At 51.8% G+C, this 15630-nt stretch overlaps 1 protein-coding gene across 1 annotated transcript; it reads left to right on the top strand.

Moving 5' to 3' along the window:
- Positions 1-5768: 5768 nt before the first annotated feature.
- Positions 5769-5939, top strand: CTRU02_201557 (uncharacterized protein; the record flags this gene model as incomplete). The annotated part of the gene is made up of 1 exon (XM_070203879.1): positions 5769-5939. One exon carries the CDS (start codon positions 5769-5771, stop codon positions 5937-5939), a length of 171 nt encoding a protein of 56 aa, XP_070062461.1.
- Positions 5940-15630: the final 9691 nt, after the last annotated feature.

Raw genomic sequence — 15630 nt, 5'->3', positions numbered from 1 at the left:
CAGTACCTGCGTCTGTGACATCTACCGCTACGGGCTGCCAGGAACTCCAGTTCGTCGACTTTCCGACGTCAGAGGACTCTGAAGACTTAAAGCCCGTCTGAGGCGCGCATTATCCCCTAAATGACAACTGAGGCAAAGTCAAACCCCATGGTGAATAAAGAACATATAATATTGACGCAGTTAACGTTAAGGCGATAGATCCGGACTCGTTAATCATCTTGCTCCCATTCCAGAGACGCATGTTCTTTGTCGCTAAGTCTTACTCCCACTAGATCTCCTCTACGTATCGGTGAATTTAACCCAAGGCTTGTTATTATTGATGTTACCGAGCCCCAAAACCATCCAGGAGAGTCATTCACCTTGTCGTGCCAATCAGGTTAGCAGCAGGACTCATCCAGCGATGACTGAGCAGATACCAATTTCCTCCTTGCCTACTCTTGAAGTCTTCAAACTCAGACCAGTTGCAGTAGGATTCACAGCCATTGAAAGCCGGACACATAGCTTCCGATATCAACATCCGACAGGCTCAAATAACTACGGCCCAGACCTGTTAGCCACGTATAAAACCCAAATGCAGTATTAAACACTGAACCAAGTCGTGTCTGGCAATCAGCTCAGCTGATGCAGAGATCACGCAACCTATGGTAACCACCTCCCGTTCTGAGTTAAGCCAACGCAAGTCAAAGTCCAGACTAGCCGCTGCTTTCTTTTGTTAAACGGCCTAGGAAGAGCCCCTGCGGTAACAACGTCGGTTGACGAGACAGGAAAACGCCTCTCCATGTGCCAGACAACAATAGTTTTCAAAAAAGCAAAAACAAAACCCAGCTTCACAAAACTCCCTCTGCAACTCCGACGCTAAACCCAACGGCTTTGATCTACCGCCAAGTACTGGCAGACGTTCTTATTCCAATACGCCCGCATCACCAACTTATTAGATATCCAAAACGGCCAGTCACAAAACACCCCCACACCATCATCGGCCTTTTCTTCCAAAAAACATCAATATTTCTCAAACACAACCCTTTTCCCATTCAACTCACCCCCTTCCCACAGCGCCGGGACCACCCCTTTGTTAAAAGCCTCCACATTCCTTTCGGTGAGCGATCCCCGCCTCAATCAACCCCCCCAGTTGGCGCCGTTTCTCCATTTACATAACACTCCATTAATCTCCCCCAATTTGTCTCCCCCTCCGCCCTCTCAAACGAAACGTGCCAACGCGTCAACTTACGTAGACAACGGCCGACGTTTTGAGTTTTGTCCAAGACACGCGTGCGCATATGCCAACGGTCAGGATTACTACCGAACCAAAAGATCTCGTGTAGAACCTCTTCCGCCGGACTCCCGTATCTGATGCTTAAAAAAAAAAAAGCCCACTGGTTTTTGGAAAAGGTCTCAACAGCCCACAAAGAAGCAACTACAGGAAACAACCTAGCGGTCGGACGCCAGATTCCCGAGACCAATTGTCCTTTTTCATGTATAGTTAGTTCTTCCTCAAAACCGTACCCCGTAACCTACCACAGCAAACACACCATATCCCACCCGCCGCGCGTTTTCAAAAAGCTCCATCTCCATCAACGGACCAGGAAACCCAAACCGGATGCCAGCTACCCTACACCAGACACACCCAGCCGTGCTAAATACGTCCGTCCCATATTACTTACACCCCCAATCTACATGCTTCAACAACCCCCCTTTGCAATCCTAACAAGACGAACCCACACTTGACAACGGTCGTCCGAAAACCTTCCGGTTCCGCCTACCTAGTCCCTGTCTGATTGGCCGGGGGAGACACACGAGCCTTTGGCACACGAGTCTTTCGTTGGTCCAATGAACCATGTGTCCTGCTGCCCTTATTCTTCTACTGTCATCTGAAAGCAACTCCCCGAAACTCCTCGTTGCTGCTCAACTGCCGGAATCCACCAGATACAAAGCGAACTACCCTTCTCAACTAGGATGACACTTGAACAGGCAGCTAGCTAGCTGGTTCACCAGCTACTTAGTTTTCTTTCTCCGTATCACCGCTAAGCTGAATGTTCTTGCCTGAACTCGTCCCCCTTTTGTAATTCCCATCAGATAGATAACCACCCTCATCTAAAGTTCCCACATGTGGCTTATGAACCACTCCCCGCAAACGAAAGCCGTCCGTCTCTCGTCCCCCCCTTGGCACAAGCACACGCACAAGACACAGCTTAGATGGCGCCATTAACCGCCTGATTCGATTTCTGTCCCCGCGGCTTCCAGTGAATGTTATTCCTCCCCTGAGTCTCACATACATGGATGCCATTCTCCAGTCGCAACATGACAAGGCCCCCCTTAGCTTTTGAGCATACCAAGGTAGGTGGACAACAAAGCTGACCCTCGCCTGCCCCACGTACTCTCACATCTCACAAGGTGAGGGAAACACACAAGCGTTGAGTGGCCGTCGGCGTCGTCCACGAGGTGTAGTTGGCTGCGTGACTTGTTCGGCTCGGACAGTCCGAGCCTGCTTCTTGCTTATCACTTTTGTACAAACCAACGGGCATATGATATACAAAGTGGCCATGTCTGGAAAAGTATGACCGAGAATAAGAAAAGAGTAACAAGCTGGCATCACAAATGCGAAAAAAAAAAGTAGCCTGTCTCACATACATACACAAACACATACGCACACACCCCAGGGGCTGAGGTTGGACCTGCAGTATATCAACTTCTTCAACAAACACCCTACATCCCAGTAAGCAAGTGTCTTTCGATATCTGTGATAGCAAAATCGCCCATTCCAAACGAGGCAATATCTAATCCACCGCTTCAGTCCCAAAAGGGTAATATCGCAGCCCCTTGAAAGGAGAGTGACTTTGAAATACATCCTCCGCATCATCTACATGCTTGTCTATACCTGATGTCTACCTTGTTCTGACTTGCACCGGTTTTCCCTACCATATTCATGAAAGTTAGGTCTCAACCTTTGCTTAACCGAAGTGGCTACCTCGGCCAGCAGCTCCATCCTTTCTCAGCATCGAAGACAAAAAGCAAGCGTTCCACACCCTCATCCATATCCCCAGCCAGCCTCTAACGGCAACCCGCAGGATCAACGCATCAAGCCGGTTCCGACACATACAAAGGGACCCCGCACGTTACACACCAACATGCTCATTCTTGGGGTTGTCGCCGATCCCTCCGCCATATCGCCGTCCTATTCCCACGCAGATCCCGGCCCCCCTTCAGGCTCGAATCCCCCGTTCGAGACGCCGGGCTATCCGTGGACCATAGGAGCAAGCTGACCGACGTGGGGACCGGCGCAGCGGTGCGGACGGGCAGACGGGCGCGGACAGTCCACCCTTGTGCCGAATGACGAGGGCCCCATGTCCTTCCCTGGCCCCTGCCCAACAGCAATTGCTATTACCAGCAGGCCAAGGTGAGCAGTCAGGTGTAACCTCTCACCGACATATCGTCTACCACCTGCTCGTCCAACGCGTCGCCTCACCTGACTCATCTTGGGAGCAAGAAACGATGCCTATAGTCAATTATCACTTGTTGCCTGGTCTCCTTTGCCGCGGCCACGCGCCAAAAGGGAAAAACAGGCCACCTCCCAAGCCCTGCTAGACAACAGGCTCAGGGCACTCCCCCCATCCCCCTGACTTGACACTTTTTCCCTGTGTAACCAAGGCCAAAGTCTGACGAAAGCACTAGGGCCTGTCACTAGAGAAGGACCAGCCCGCAGGTTACTGCTGGGCCCCTTGTTCGCGAACCCCTGTACGACCTCTGCCCTCCATCAGACTCCCTGGAACCAGCCATTCTCACTACTGTCTCGCTCCAGTTCAGTATGCGTCGTCGCCTTCGAGAGTTGCCTAAAAGGATTGCCATCGTTACTATTATCGTCTTCGTTGCCCAGCGGATGTATGCGCCTTTTCGTTAGTGTCATGTTTACCCATTGTAAGCGGTCCAGCTTCTCCTACGCGCCACTGCGCGTGGTCCCGTTGAAGAAGCAGAGAACTGTACCGCTCGATGTTACGTCGATGCGCATGAGGCTCTGCATCAACGAGGAGGAATGCATTGCATCTTGCTTTATCCGCCTCTGATGGGACGCGTATCGCAGTAAGGAGACCGAGGCGGGACCCATCTTGCCCGAATCTCTTGCTCTACCTAAGACACCCCTCGCGTGGGAAATGGCATCGCCAGGGGTAATGTTGCCCGCGAGGTGGCTGGGGGGCGGGATTTCCAATGATAGGGAATTGGCCTCCCCCAAAGGAGATAGGGGTCACCAGCACCCAGGCGGTCGGTGTCGATCGAGACTACCTCGCGATTCCCGCTCCGAGATGTACACAGCCTCTACAAGGGAAGGAAAACTACGCCAGAGTGTACCGATATCCGGTGGACATTACACAAGTCCGCCAAGCTGGGTGTCGCAAAGTTGAACGGCCGCAAGAGAGCAACAGTTGCAGCCTCACAATCCCCCGCATGTTTCGGTTGGCCACAGCCATTGGGGGTCATGCTATGACATCCTGTGGGCAATCGCAGCCATGCTACGATCGAGCCCTGGCCTGGGGTGTGATTCAACAGCTCAAAGGCGATAACGAACGATGTTCCTCCTTGCTCCCGTCAGAGCAGTATCATATTCGACTCGTCTCAAAAAAGAATCATTCGAAGCCACCATGTCCAACTTGGAGAGCGGGTTAAGTTACAATGCAGGCAGGCGCAAAAGAAGCGATGGGTCAAATCTCATCTGGAGTGACGTGGCAGACCTCAGCACATGGCCTCTTTTCCGGAGCACTTCTCTATCAATGGCAGCCGACTGTCTTGCAAGGTACTGATACCAGGGGGGTACGGTACCAACACGCGGTAGGCACCATGTGCTGCCGCCCGCCGAAAAAAGGCGACTGCTTTCGATGAACAGGGACGGCTGCAGTGTCGGCCCCGACCTTTCCAGCCTTGCTGTCCGCCATGAAATGTTACCCGTCCTTCTTGGAAACACAGAGTCGTATATGACAACTCACAAAGGAGCCCATGGGGGCCATCGCCGTGCTTGCTGACATGCGACGGCAGGGTGTGATGTTGCCGTATCGCAGCAGCCGATGAGAGTGCCCGTGATTCAGATTCGACTTGCGCTCTGTCTGGGGGCCATCTAGGCGGTGACGATTGCCCTCAGGTGACCTAACACGTCTACCACGGAGTATATTGTCTCTTAACTATTCGCAGTCATTTCGTCAACACGAGACGCGGGGGCTATGCGGACTGCCCGCCAAGGGCCGGTAGTATGAGCTGACAGCTCAGGTCGCACAAGCAGACGAAAGTAACGCGTGATTCGGTGAGAGTACGCACTTCGTCCGCCTCACCGATCAGGCCTGCGCTGAAACTCTCTCCAAGCCGTTGACAGGCGGAACGGTAAGAAAAGGGGTCACTTCCTAGGCAATAGTACTACCAAAAATGCGGTAAATTGGCGTAATCAGCACAAGAGATCTCGTGACGCCAGTGTACACCTGCAAGCTGCACGAGGTAAAGAAAGCAGTAAGTGCGGAGGATTGTGAGACAGGGTTGGGAGGAACGTTATCGGTGAATTGGCGGCGTGTGAATGGCGCAGCAAAGCACGTTTCTGTAGATGTACAAGGCAGACGGGATAAATTCGCCGGAGATTCAGCCTGGCTGCCTCGCTGCAAACGGTCGGCGCGCCGCAGAGGCCACACCTTGGCCAGCGAAAACACACGTACGAGAGGGCGACCAGGCGAAGTGGAATCTCCTTTGACAACCGCATTAGGACGGCTGCACATCCTAAGACTGACCAGCGTCGCAACATGTCTTCGATACCCACTCAGTCTGACAGATGCAGCAACCCACCGCTGTCTTCCCTCATGGATAAGTTTGCAGTTGTTTCTTCATTGCGAACGAAGACGGAATGTGACACATCGCAAACCCCCGAGGCCAAAGGTTGGGCTGCCAACGAAGCAACGCCGAAGAGGGGGTAGGGGGCACAGGGCCTGGCTTAGGTAGGGTGTGAATGGTACGAGCCGAGTACCGATCTCTGTCTGTTAAGGTCGGAAACCCTGGCATGGAATACCCAATTCGGGCACTCGTGCTGCAGGAAAGAGAAGTTGTGGCGGAGAAATGTACCTCGTGGCTGTGATACACGATGCCAGAGTAAGAGATCCAGCCTATGAGAAATTCGACGCGGGGTGGCGATTTGGTGAGACGTTGTCGAATTATCCGGTGGGCAGACTTGCCAAAAACTGTCTTACCTGCCCTTGTGGTGGGTGTGCAGCCTATGAATGTCAGCATTGGTGGCGGGAGCGGCCGCGAGGTAGGGTAGCCAAACGGGTTGTGGGAGGTTGGAGTGGTGACGTGAGGTTATCGTGGGATTGCGACTCGGCGTCCGGAAGGCGGCGTGCGGGTCTATTTGGGCCGGACCTCCGCGGACCAGGCCGGCCCGTTCGGCACAGAGGCTAAGCGCGCAGTTCGCAGCACACAGTCCAGTCGGAAGAGATAAATCGGAAAATAGAGACACTTTGGGCGTCATGGAAGGCAGCGATGACAGGTTGTTTCTGGCAATGGGGCCCTGCATCTGGGTCTAGAGAAGACGCCAGAAGTAGCTTGACTGTTTGCGGCTGGTTCCCGTACGGACAGAGTGTAATTTGTTTGCAGTGGTCCCCGAGCACCCACTGGCATCCGCAGAGAAGAAGCCGGCGTTTGAGGCTTGACTAACTCTGGGGCCAAATCGTACGGTTCCTGTATTACAATCAATCTCCACCACGAGGGATGCCCGTCCCTGGAGGTGCTCAGGAGGGCCCGTCGAACGTGCGCAGTGTGTGCGCTCGCGCGCCACCACCACCAGGGTTGCACACAATAATCCACGAAGCCTGTCATATTTTCTTATGACGCCTGTGAGCAAAGCGTCAATGTTTTGAAGTCGGGAGGGGGTGCGCGGGCAGCGGGCTTCTTGGTCCGGCGCGTTCAGAGGCCATTTTCGGCCGGGGTCTGGTAGCCATATCAGATTGAAATGAGAGTTTGGAGCATGGCTTCGAAGGGGGGATCTGTGGACCGTTCTCATTCATGCCATCATGCCTTGAACGGGCAAATATTGATGAAGATGACGCGACGACAGCTAAAGAGAGGTCACGGCTTCTGCGAGACGAGCTTAGATGCGACAACGCCAGACGAGGCGAGGGATCGACACTATCCATGATTCGGATCCATCGTGTAGTCGCAGAGGCGAAAAGGACTCAAAACGAGAAAGAAGGGTCAACTAAATTTGGTATATTGTCTGCTTGGTAGTGCAACAGTTTATTGGCGACATTACCAAGGATGTTCGTTCTGAATGTAATACAAACTGGGAGGTATCAGAAGACGAGGAGGCGCCATCCAGGGCTCCCTTCCTTCCACGGAGTAGGTAGGTAGGTACTGGAGTCAGAGGTTACTTTTCCCGGAAGGAAGAGGCTGGGTGATAGCAATGTAATCCCTACCTAACTAGGACATGAGGTTTGGATGAGGTGGGAAAGAACTATGGTCCCATAGCTGTTATGAGGTTCATATGCAAGGCAAGCATATGCAAAGCACATTCAACCAGTCCGATGTCGACGACGAAGCTCATGTGAGAAACGCCAGATGCGGCGCAAGACGCAGATGACTGCCGCTTACTTGCGTACTACCTTACCACAGTACGTATAGTAAGAACTAAAAGAGATAAACATGGTATTGTTACACAGCAAGGAGAAGGGTAAAAAAAAAAAAAAAACCTGGATTCATCCCATAGTAGCACGCCCCGCTTGTAACAACCAGCTACGACGGGTGCTTGGAAACTTTGCTTCTAGAATAGAAACAAAATCCACAATCAGTGCCCGTGGGGTTGGGAGAGGAACTTTGTCCAGAGGTGTACCCAAGTCAGCTACTTGATATTGCTTCTATGCTTTTCGCCCTTTCTAATCTATACCGCCGCTGGGGCAAGACGGACAGGATTCATGGTCTCACGAGACATTCGCGGCTCCATTTCTTTGAGTGGGAAAGGGAGGGGTCTTGGAGCCTCTTGTGGACCTATCTTTTCTTTTCTCCTGATGGACATGTCGGCGGGGGTTCTATTTTTTTTTTTTAAAAAAAAAAAACAAGACAACGGTTAGGGTACCGGGAGCTGAGAGTAGACTCCATTCAACCCCCAATATCTCGCCCTCAGCGCTGCCATCATTGGGTGCTTGCTTGAATGGTTGGTATCCGTAAAATACGGATACAGCCCAGCATAACGAGATGGGCAAGGGGAAATACGACACAGACATGAGTAGCGCGCACTAGCGCTGCCCTACTTTGGGGAGAGAGGGGAAGGAGCTCATTTGTGCCCACAACCCGTATAGTATACCAGTGTTGCGCCCAGGAACAGAAGGAGTTAAGGTAGCAGATAACGGCGTTGCGCTGTGAGACGCAGTGGATTCTTCCCCGACGGGATCCTCGGTCGCCCCCAAAGAGGGTTCCCAGCCGCACGTCACCAACTCCACTGTCCTCAAACGCTGTCCGCCTACCGCTTTCTGCCGTCAATGTGGGTGTTAGAGGGCGTTGGCCGAGTAAAAAGAGGAGAATAATGTACTATGTTTGTTCAAGTGGGGGGAGGGGAGAGGGGATGACAGATGAAAGTGAAGCTGGGATTCCTTTCTCGCCTCGCTTTCCCACAGTCGACAAAGAAAAAAAAAGAAAAAAAAAAAGCTTCTGATATTTGAGAAGAAAATAAAACAACCACGGGAGTCCCGAGCCAGAGTGCCGTCTGCGGAGTGATCTGCATCAGCTGACTGGGGCCCGGGGGGTCCTTTGGATCAAGGATCACCTAAATAACAATGTTTTTTTTTTTTTTTTTTTCACCCTTTTCCCCATCTCTTGCTATTCTGGGCTACTAATGGAAGCCTTCTGGAAGCACTGTTAAGGCGTTGGTTGGCATACCTTGGATGGCATGCTCATGTTTGATGGTCGCGGGGCCTGTTCAAGCGAGCTCTCAGCAAGAACGGTTCAGGAACACGAGACGAGAATATGTGTTATGGCACTCTATTTCGTCCAAGAATCTCTAGTCGGGTCAGGTCCAGGGCTTATCGGTGGCCGTTTCGAAGCCCGCGGATACTTCCACAAATCTTTTCCATGTCATATCCCGCCTAGACGCCAAGGCACTACCCTACGTTTGTTGTAAGCTAGCATGGCAAAGGCAGTAGTAAGCTGTGCAGCGCCTCACGACCCGGCCCCTTCGGCCTCCATCTCAGCCAGGATGTTCCTGAGACAGTGCTGGAACGATACGACAGGCCCTTTCTAGAGACCATGACACGAGCGAGCGTATATGTGCACAAACGCTGTGCTTGCCCGTAAACAACGAGCCAAGGCTGCGAGCGCCAAATCACTCAAGGTCCTTCGCTGTTTGTGTGCCTGTCAGATTCCAGGTACCCGACAGACAGCTTTCAACCAGAACAGGCAATCTCCCAGTATCTCGGTGTTCCCCAGCTCAACGTCAGCCTATTGCGTCGACGTCGATGCCGCCGGGGCCGAGAAAGGGCAGCTTATGCGATTCTAGGACCAAAGAGTCTACGAAGACTGCACCTCGCGGCTACGCCCTTGTTGTTTATTGAGTCATTCTGATGGTATAGAACTCCCGTGCTATGGCGGGCGCACCATGGTTGTTGCTTGAACCAATGCCAGCCTGGCCCTCGTCTCTAACCATTGTGGCATTGTCAAGCTAGGTGATGCCGATGGATCCCAGGCGGGACCTGCCTTAACCCCAACCGACTCCAATCTTAACTTGTATTGCTATATCTCCAGGTTGGCCCTGCGTCTGTCAACTCATTGCGATCGCTGAGGCGCCACCCATTGCACTCAACATGAGACGCGCAAGCGCCAACATCTATTATTGAGTTGCAGGCAGCGCGGCTATGGACCTTTGCCGCAGTGTTCAATTAATTTGCGAAAGTTTTGTCGCTTTGTCTGACGGCCACGCCACGCTCTGTTGTCCGAGTGTTTCGGGGCATTTCCCATTCGCCTCGGTTGGGGGCTCAGACGAGTGAGGATGACAATTGAGACGCAGCCTTGCAGAGAGGGCCGTGAGCGTGGGGCCGCCTCCTGTTCTCGCGAGAAGGACTCCTCGGAGCGTATTCGCGGTAGCTTGGCCGTTACACCGGCACGCTAAAAGGTTTAGGTAATCGGCATGGTTGTCTGATCTGTGAACCACGCGGCGTTCTAGTCAGGACGTTGGGACTGTTTGCCAGGCTTGCCTGCAATTGTCTGTGGATCTTCACCTCGCAATTCTAGGATGGCCTGCAGAGTTCTATTTCCCAGGGAGTTGCAATCCCAATCCATCGACAAGCCATTGTTGAAAAACAAGCTGGGTTGTTGTTTATTAAGGGCTGATTGACATTGACAAGCCAGCTGAAGGATGTAGATCGATGGTGATAGTTTGGCACGATGAAACCTGGGGAAAGTCAGGCACTGCCTTGCCTTGTTAGATGACGAGGTAGAACAATGGATCGACTGCAACTCAGTCCGCAACTCACGTCTGTGTCCTACCATCCTGCTGCGCCAACAACAATTGTCATTTATCATTATACCTTTTTCACCTGGGATGCTGAAACATTTGCGTGGTCCCTTGAAAGATGATCCCCAATTGCTAGAGCTACTAGTAGGTGAGCGCAGTGAGTGATCACAATGCAATTTCATCTCCACCATCTTGTAGCTTCTCATGGGGGTTGAGCGACGTGCCACCCATGCTCAAACGCAGAATGATGTGCAGTGAGGTCCAAGCGCCTTCATTGAAATAAAGTTCGCCCCGTGGAAAAAGGAATCAAACTTGAGCGACGTAACACCGTGGAGAATGAAGAACAATGAGAGAAAATCTCCTCGGAAGAATGGAAGAAGGGAAAAAAAAAAAAAGGGGAGGGCAAGGTATGCCGGGTCAAGCAAACACTCATTTTCTGGTATCTAATCTGTAAAATGGTCGAGTCCCCGAGTACTCCGAGACAATCTACGGACCAACACGGGGATCGGTGCAGTGCCGCCCTGCAAGTGTTCTGACAGGCTGATACTTCATCCCGAGTCCCAATCAGGCAAGTCCTGTCAAGATGTTAAGCAAGGAAATGCAACCCTTTAGTGTCGAAGTTGCGCTTCTCTTTGGGCTTTAAAGCTGTTTTAGAATGGAAAAACAGCACGCATCTTGGAGTCTCTCTAAACCAACCCTATCAATGGACATTTGCGCCAGTGAGAGAGAAATCATTTATGCTTGTGACTGAAATCACAATGCAAGCGGAGGCATGAATCAGCCCACATGATTGCCAACCAAGCAGGTCGCTTACGTCCTTGCTACAGCTCGCTCCGATGCAGTCCAAAGGCTTTCCTTCATACCTGCGTGTGGAATGCGTGGACTGGTACATATGAAGAACCCAATGTCCGCATAACAATTCCCAAGTGGGTGCTGCTGTGCCTGCAGGATAGAGATGCAGCTGCGTTAGTCGTCACTTCCATCAATTCTCATCCTTTAGATTTTCGACTAACCGCGTTCTCCGTGCGGGATATGCAACAAGCATGCTTCTGTGCCCATCTGCCATCTCGTGACTAACATAGGCCCCAACCTGCGTGATGATTACGTCTCGACGCAGCGGCATGCAACACTGGCTAGTCGGTCCTGCAGACGGCAAATCTGTCAATGACTCTCCCCCACAAAAGTCTCCTCATCTCGGTCGCAGAGTTGGCCTTCTGGGAGACCCTTTCCACAGGCTGACCATCGTCATGGAATCCCGTGCATGTCGTCGGAGAAAAACAAGGGGAGAGGAGACTGCCCCACCATTCATCACTATGCAGGCACACCGGCGTGAGGCAAAGAGGCTGGTGAAGGGATTATGCCTCGCCGGAGGTCAAGCCGGAATGAACTGGCAGGGACCAGTTCATTTCATCTTTTCGGCAGCTAACTATGCTCCGGTACTTGATGGGGTCCCTGCTTGCTCCCGTGGCGCCGCGCAAGACCACGTCTAAATAACATCTATTCCGGCGTATGCCGTGGTGTAATGCGTTGTGTTGCAAAACGACTGGGCAGACAAGGCTGAATCGCGCGATAGTAGAGGATTGGTCGGCAAGTATTCCTATATTGGTGTTATTTGTCGAGCCTAGGTGTTCCAGTAACGGGTCGCAACTAGAAACATGCGACGAGCCTGCAGCCACTATGAATGATACAGTGACCGACGCTACCTCCGAGTGGTGAAATATTCCAGGTGCAGCAGCAGATCTAGGATGGTGGGTTAGGTGCTCCGAGTGGATATTCAGATAAGACATGCATTCAGATGATAACCACATCTGATCTAAATCGGTGCTGGCGTCATTGCGCACAGAAAATGGGTTTGCTTTTGTTTGGTATATGCCATGACCGTGATGGAAAGCTGCAAATGTCGGTGCAATGTGCCAACATGGCAAGGCCTCAATTGGGTTCTTACAGTTCGGAGCAACTAGACAACGGATATTCCCGCAAAATTCAATGCGAAGAAGCTTCCCGCCCGCAATAAGACGACAGTCTAGGGCCATTCTCAAGCATGATCACGCGTATCAGAACGGCGTAATTTTTTTTTTTTTTGGCGGCGTGCTCGTTTGAGACCGTTGAACCCAGAGGTCGCCCTTATTACTCGCTGCCTGTTGTAGGTGGAGGTGGCAGTGGACGGAGTTGTGGACGAGATGAAGAAGGGCCTCTGGAGCTGTTCCAGGAAAAGTGGCAGGAACAGTGCAGCAAGAACAACGGAGCGCGTGTGATGACCCCAAGGCGGTCACCCCGAGATTCGTGTCGTCAAAAGCACGGTGACATGCCGATAGGCCGGTTGGGGCGTCCCCATTATCCCCTCGCTCATCATGAAGGATGCAAATGAGACATTGGCAAGATCGTCCCTCGCCTCGCGTGCGCGTGTCGTGTGGGCAGTGGGAACGGGATTGACATTTGGATTGGGATAGACGTTTTGGAGCATGTATGCGCTGGTCAAATGATGATTGTGGACACCCAACTAGCGCAACACAAGCATGGTGTTATGAGATGGGCGATATGAGGTGTGGGATTGCTGTATTATGCCGGCAAGCCTCGAGGTCAAGGACTATGGCATCCACCAGATTGGGCATGGGGATGTCATGACGAAGCGACTGGCGAGGGAATTTAAAAAAAAAAGAAGAAGAAAAAAAGCGCATTTCAGCCGAACAGGGTAGCCAACAAACCAACTAGGTGGGTTGGTTGGTGGACGATGGCGGCAGCCGCAGGGTGAGGTGGGTAAGAGGAACGTTGCAGGACGCCGACAAGAAAGGGAAGCGGAGGAGAAGTCAAAAGGTACTGAAAGTGTTTCGGAAGCCCTCCAGTCCCGATGCACGCGGGGGAAAGGAAAAGAGGAACAATGCGGGAAATAAAAAAAAGTCAGTGATGTGAGATGTATTGTTGACAACAGACGTGAGACCTTCATGACCGGTTCCACGAAGTAATGGCTTTTTCTCCCTCCTCCGTCATGCGAGGTTGTTGGTTTTTAGTGAGGCTCAGCTGGAGTATCCATGAAGTAGAACAGAAAAAGGGAAAGTAAAAATAAAAATAAAAAATAAAACAGGGAACGTTTACCTGGAACTCGGAAGACTGTCTACTTGCCTCTTGCCCCTCAGTCAAGGCACATGGAAAGTACAGACAAGAACAAAGGCAGGTGCCGCACTGAAGGCAGAGTCATGTTCGGCAAGCACTTGCCTCTATGGGCGTTTGTTCCTGCTGTCCTTGTCTTATACCCCTTTCGTCATACCGACCATGTCTTCTTCTCTATTAATTTTGTTTTCCATTGACAGCGGGAACGAAAAACTGGGAATAGAATGCAGGTGACTACCCGAGTTATCTTGAAGCTACCTGGCACGTCCTGCCCTGGAACATCCTCGACGAACGACAGGGCAGAAACAATGACGGGCATCAGTCTAAGCCCTTTGCTGTACAGTCGTCGACTCGCCAAACAGGTATCACGGGCGGCACAGGCGCACATGTGCAGGGTACGTCAAATCCAAACCAGCTGTTGGGATGATGCGATCCAATATGGAAGCAGCAAATCAACCAGGGCACGTTGCCCCCCCCCCCGACTCTGATGCAAAACCACTACGGAAAAAGAGACACCAGGAAAATAACACCCCGAACAGGGCATAATAAGCAGAACTCAGTAAGCCACATACGGCATGTCTCTAGGCCTAGCATATAAAAGTAATTATGAGGCGGACGGGGCAGAAGCAGCAGCATGGCCCAGTCATGTTGACGCAGGCAACGTGCTTGGGATTGAAAAGGATAAAGACACGTAATCAGTGACACTCGCTCGGCTCTCATATTGATGGAGACAAGACCAGATCAGGGTTTGCCTGATCCATGACTGAATCCCATCAGAACTTGACACGCAAGGGGAGACGGTTCGGTCGAGTGCAGGCTCAATGAGAAGCTGAACATGGGTTACACGTGATGCAGCTTGCAACACTGCAAATGAGTTCCGCCGTATTCCAAGACTACGACGGAAGGGCAAGAGACATAACTTGGCAATCAATCAGGCTTACCCATCGATCAGAACAGAACGAGACTTAGGCAAGACATACACATTGATACGTACTAATTGTTCAATTTGTTTGTTGCGATTAACAGGCATGAGCTTGCTTTTCGTCGCTCTTAAGGCCGCGGGAGAAGACAACACTCGGACCATTGGCCCGTCTGTCTGTCTTGCGGTTTATGCCTGTGCCTCGGGCCATGCACTCTCTTTGAACACATCGGCCGTCTTAGCCCGTGCCTTGTCTCTGAGCCTCTCAGACTCTATCGGCCCGCTCGAAACGCCCGGACGAAGACGATTGGGAGCAATGTCAGAATATTTGAAGTCAGCTGACGGAAGTTGAGATTGTCCTCACAGTGATCCTGCAGTCTCGCATCAAGTTGCAGCTCAAGTTCGGCTTGACATTGTGGAATGCAGTGGTAACCACTCAATTAGCACCTCAGGCCCTTGTTAGTTTCCTCGCCAGAATGCTATCTTGCGTGTGGAACACAGCGGTCAAGGAGTTTGGGTCAAAGAGAGAAGAGAGACATTGTACACCTTCTTGCGTAAATTGAGAACCAAAAATACCGAATGGAGACTGCAAAGAGAATGACAGATCCAGGGGGCAGGAGAAGAGAGGTCAAAAGAAAAAGCAGGGGAGAAAAATGGGGGGAGAGGGAAGGGTCCTGGCTGCAAGTATAACACATGGCAGAAGTGCCAAAAATTGACTCAAAAGCTATGAATAGGGGTGCTGTAATCTGCGACTGACGAAAATGAGGCGATGGTTTGCGCGGGTACCTCTTACTACCGCAGATTAGTTTTTTTTTTTTTTTTTTTTACCCCCCTTCGTTTCTCGCAAACAAAATTGAGTGTGTGCAGTAGCGGATATTGTGCGGCTGCGGCTAATGACACGAGACCAGCTTGGGGGAGGGACGCCAACGGTATCTGCCTTAGTCTTAGACACATCCAAGAGGGCAGGGCAGGGCAGGGTATAATTGGTACCATGTCATACTACGGCTAGTAACGACAGATTTCCTCGTATCAAAAAATCAGTGACGGCGGGTGTGGGAGGCAGGATACTGAGGGTGCGGTGCCATGAGCCCGTAGTCCCAACATGTACGTGTCTGGGTGCAGGTAAGCGACCTGCAAATACGGTCTT

Source organism: Colletotrichum truncatum (genome assembly GCF_014235925.2).
Source record: "Colletotrichum truncatum strain CMES1059 chromosome Unknown Contig_0001, whole genome shotgun sequence".
Taxonomy (NCBI): domain Eukaryota; kingdom Fungi; phylum Ascomycota; class Sordariomycetes; order Glomerellales; family Glomerellaceae; genus Colletotrichum; species Colletotrichum truncatum.
The sequence above is the reverse complement of the archived record's forward strand: the minus strand, read 5'-3'. Positions and strand labels throughout refer to the sequence as shown.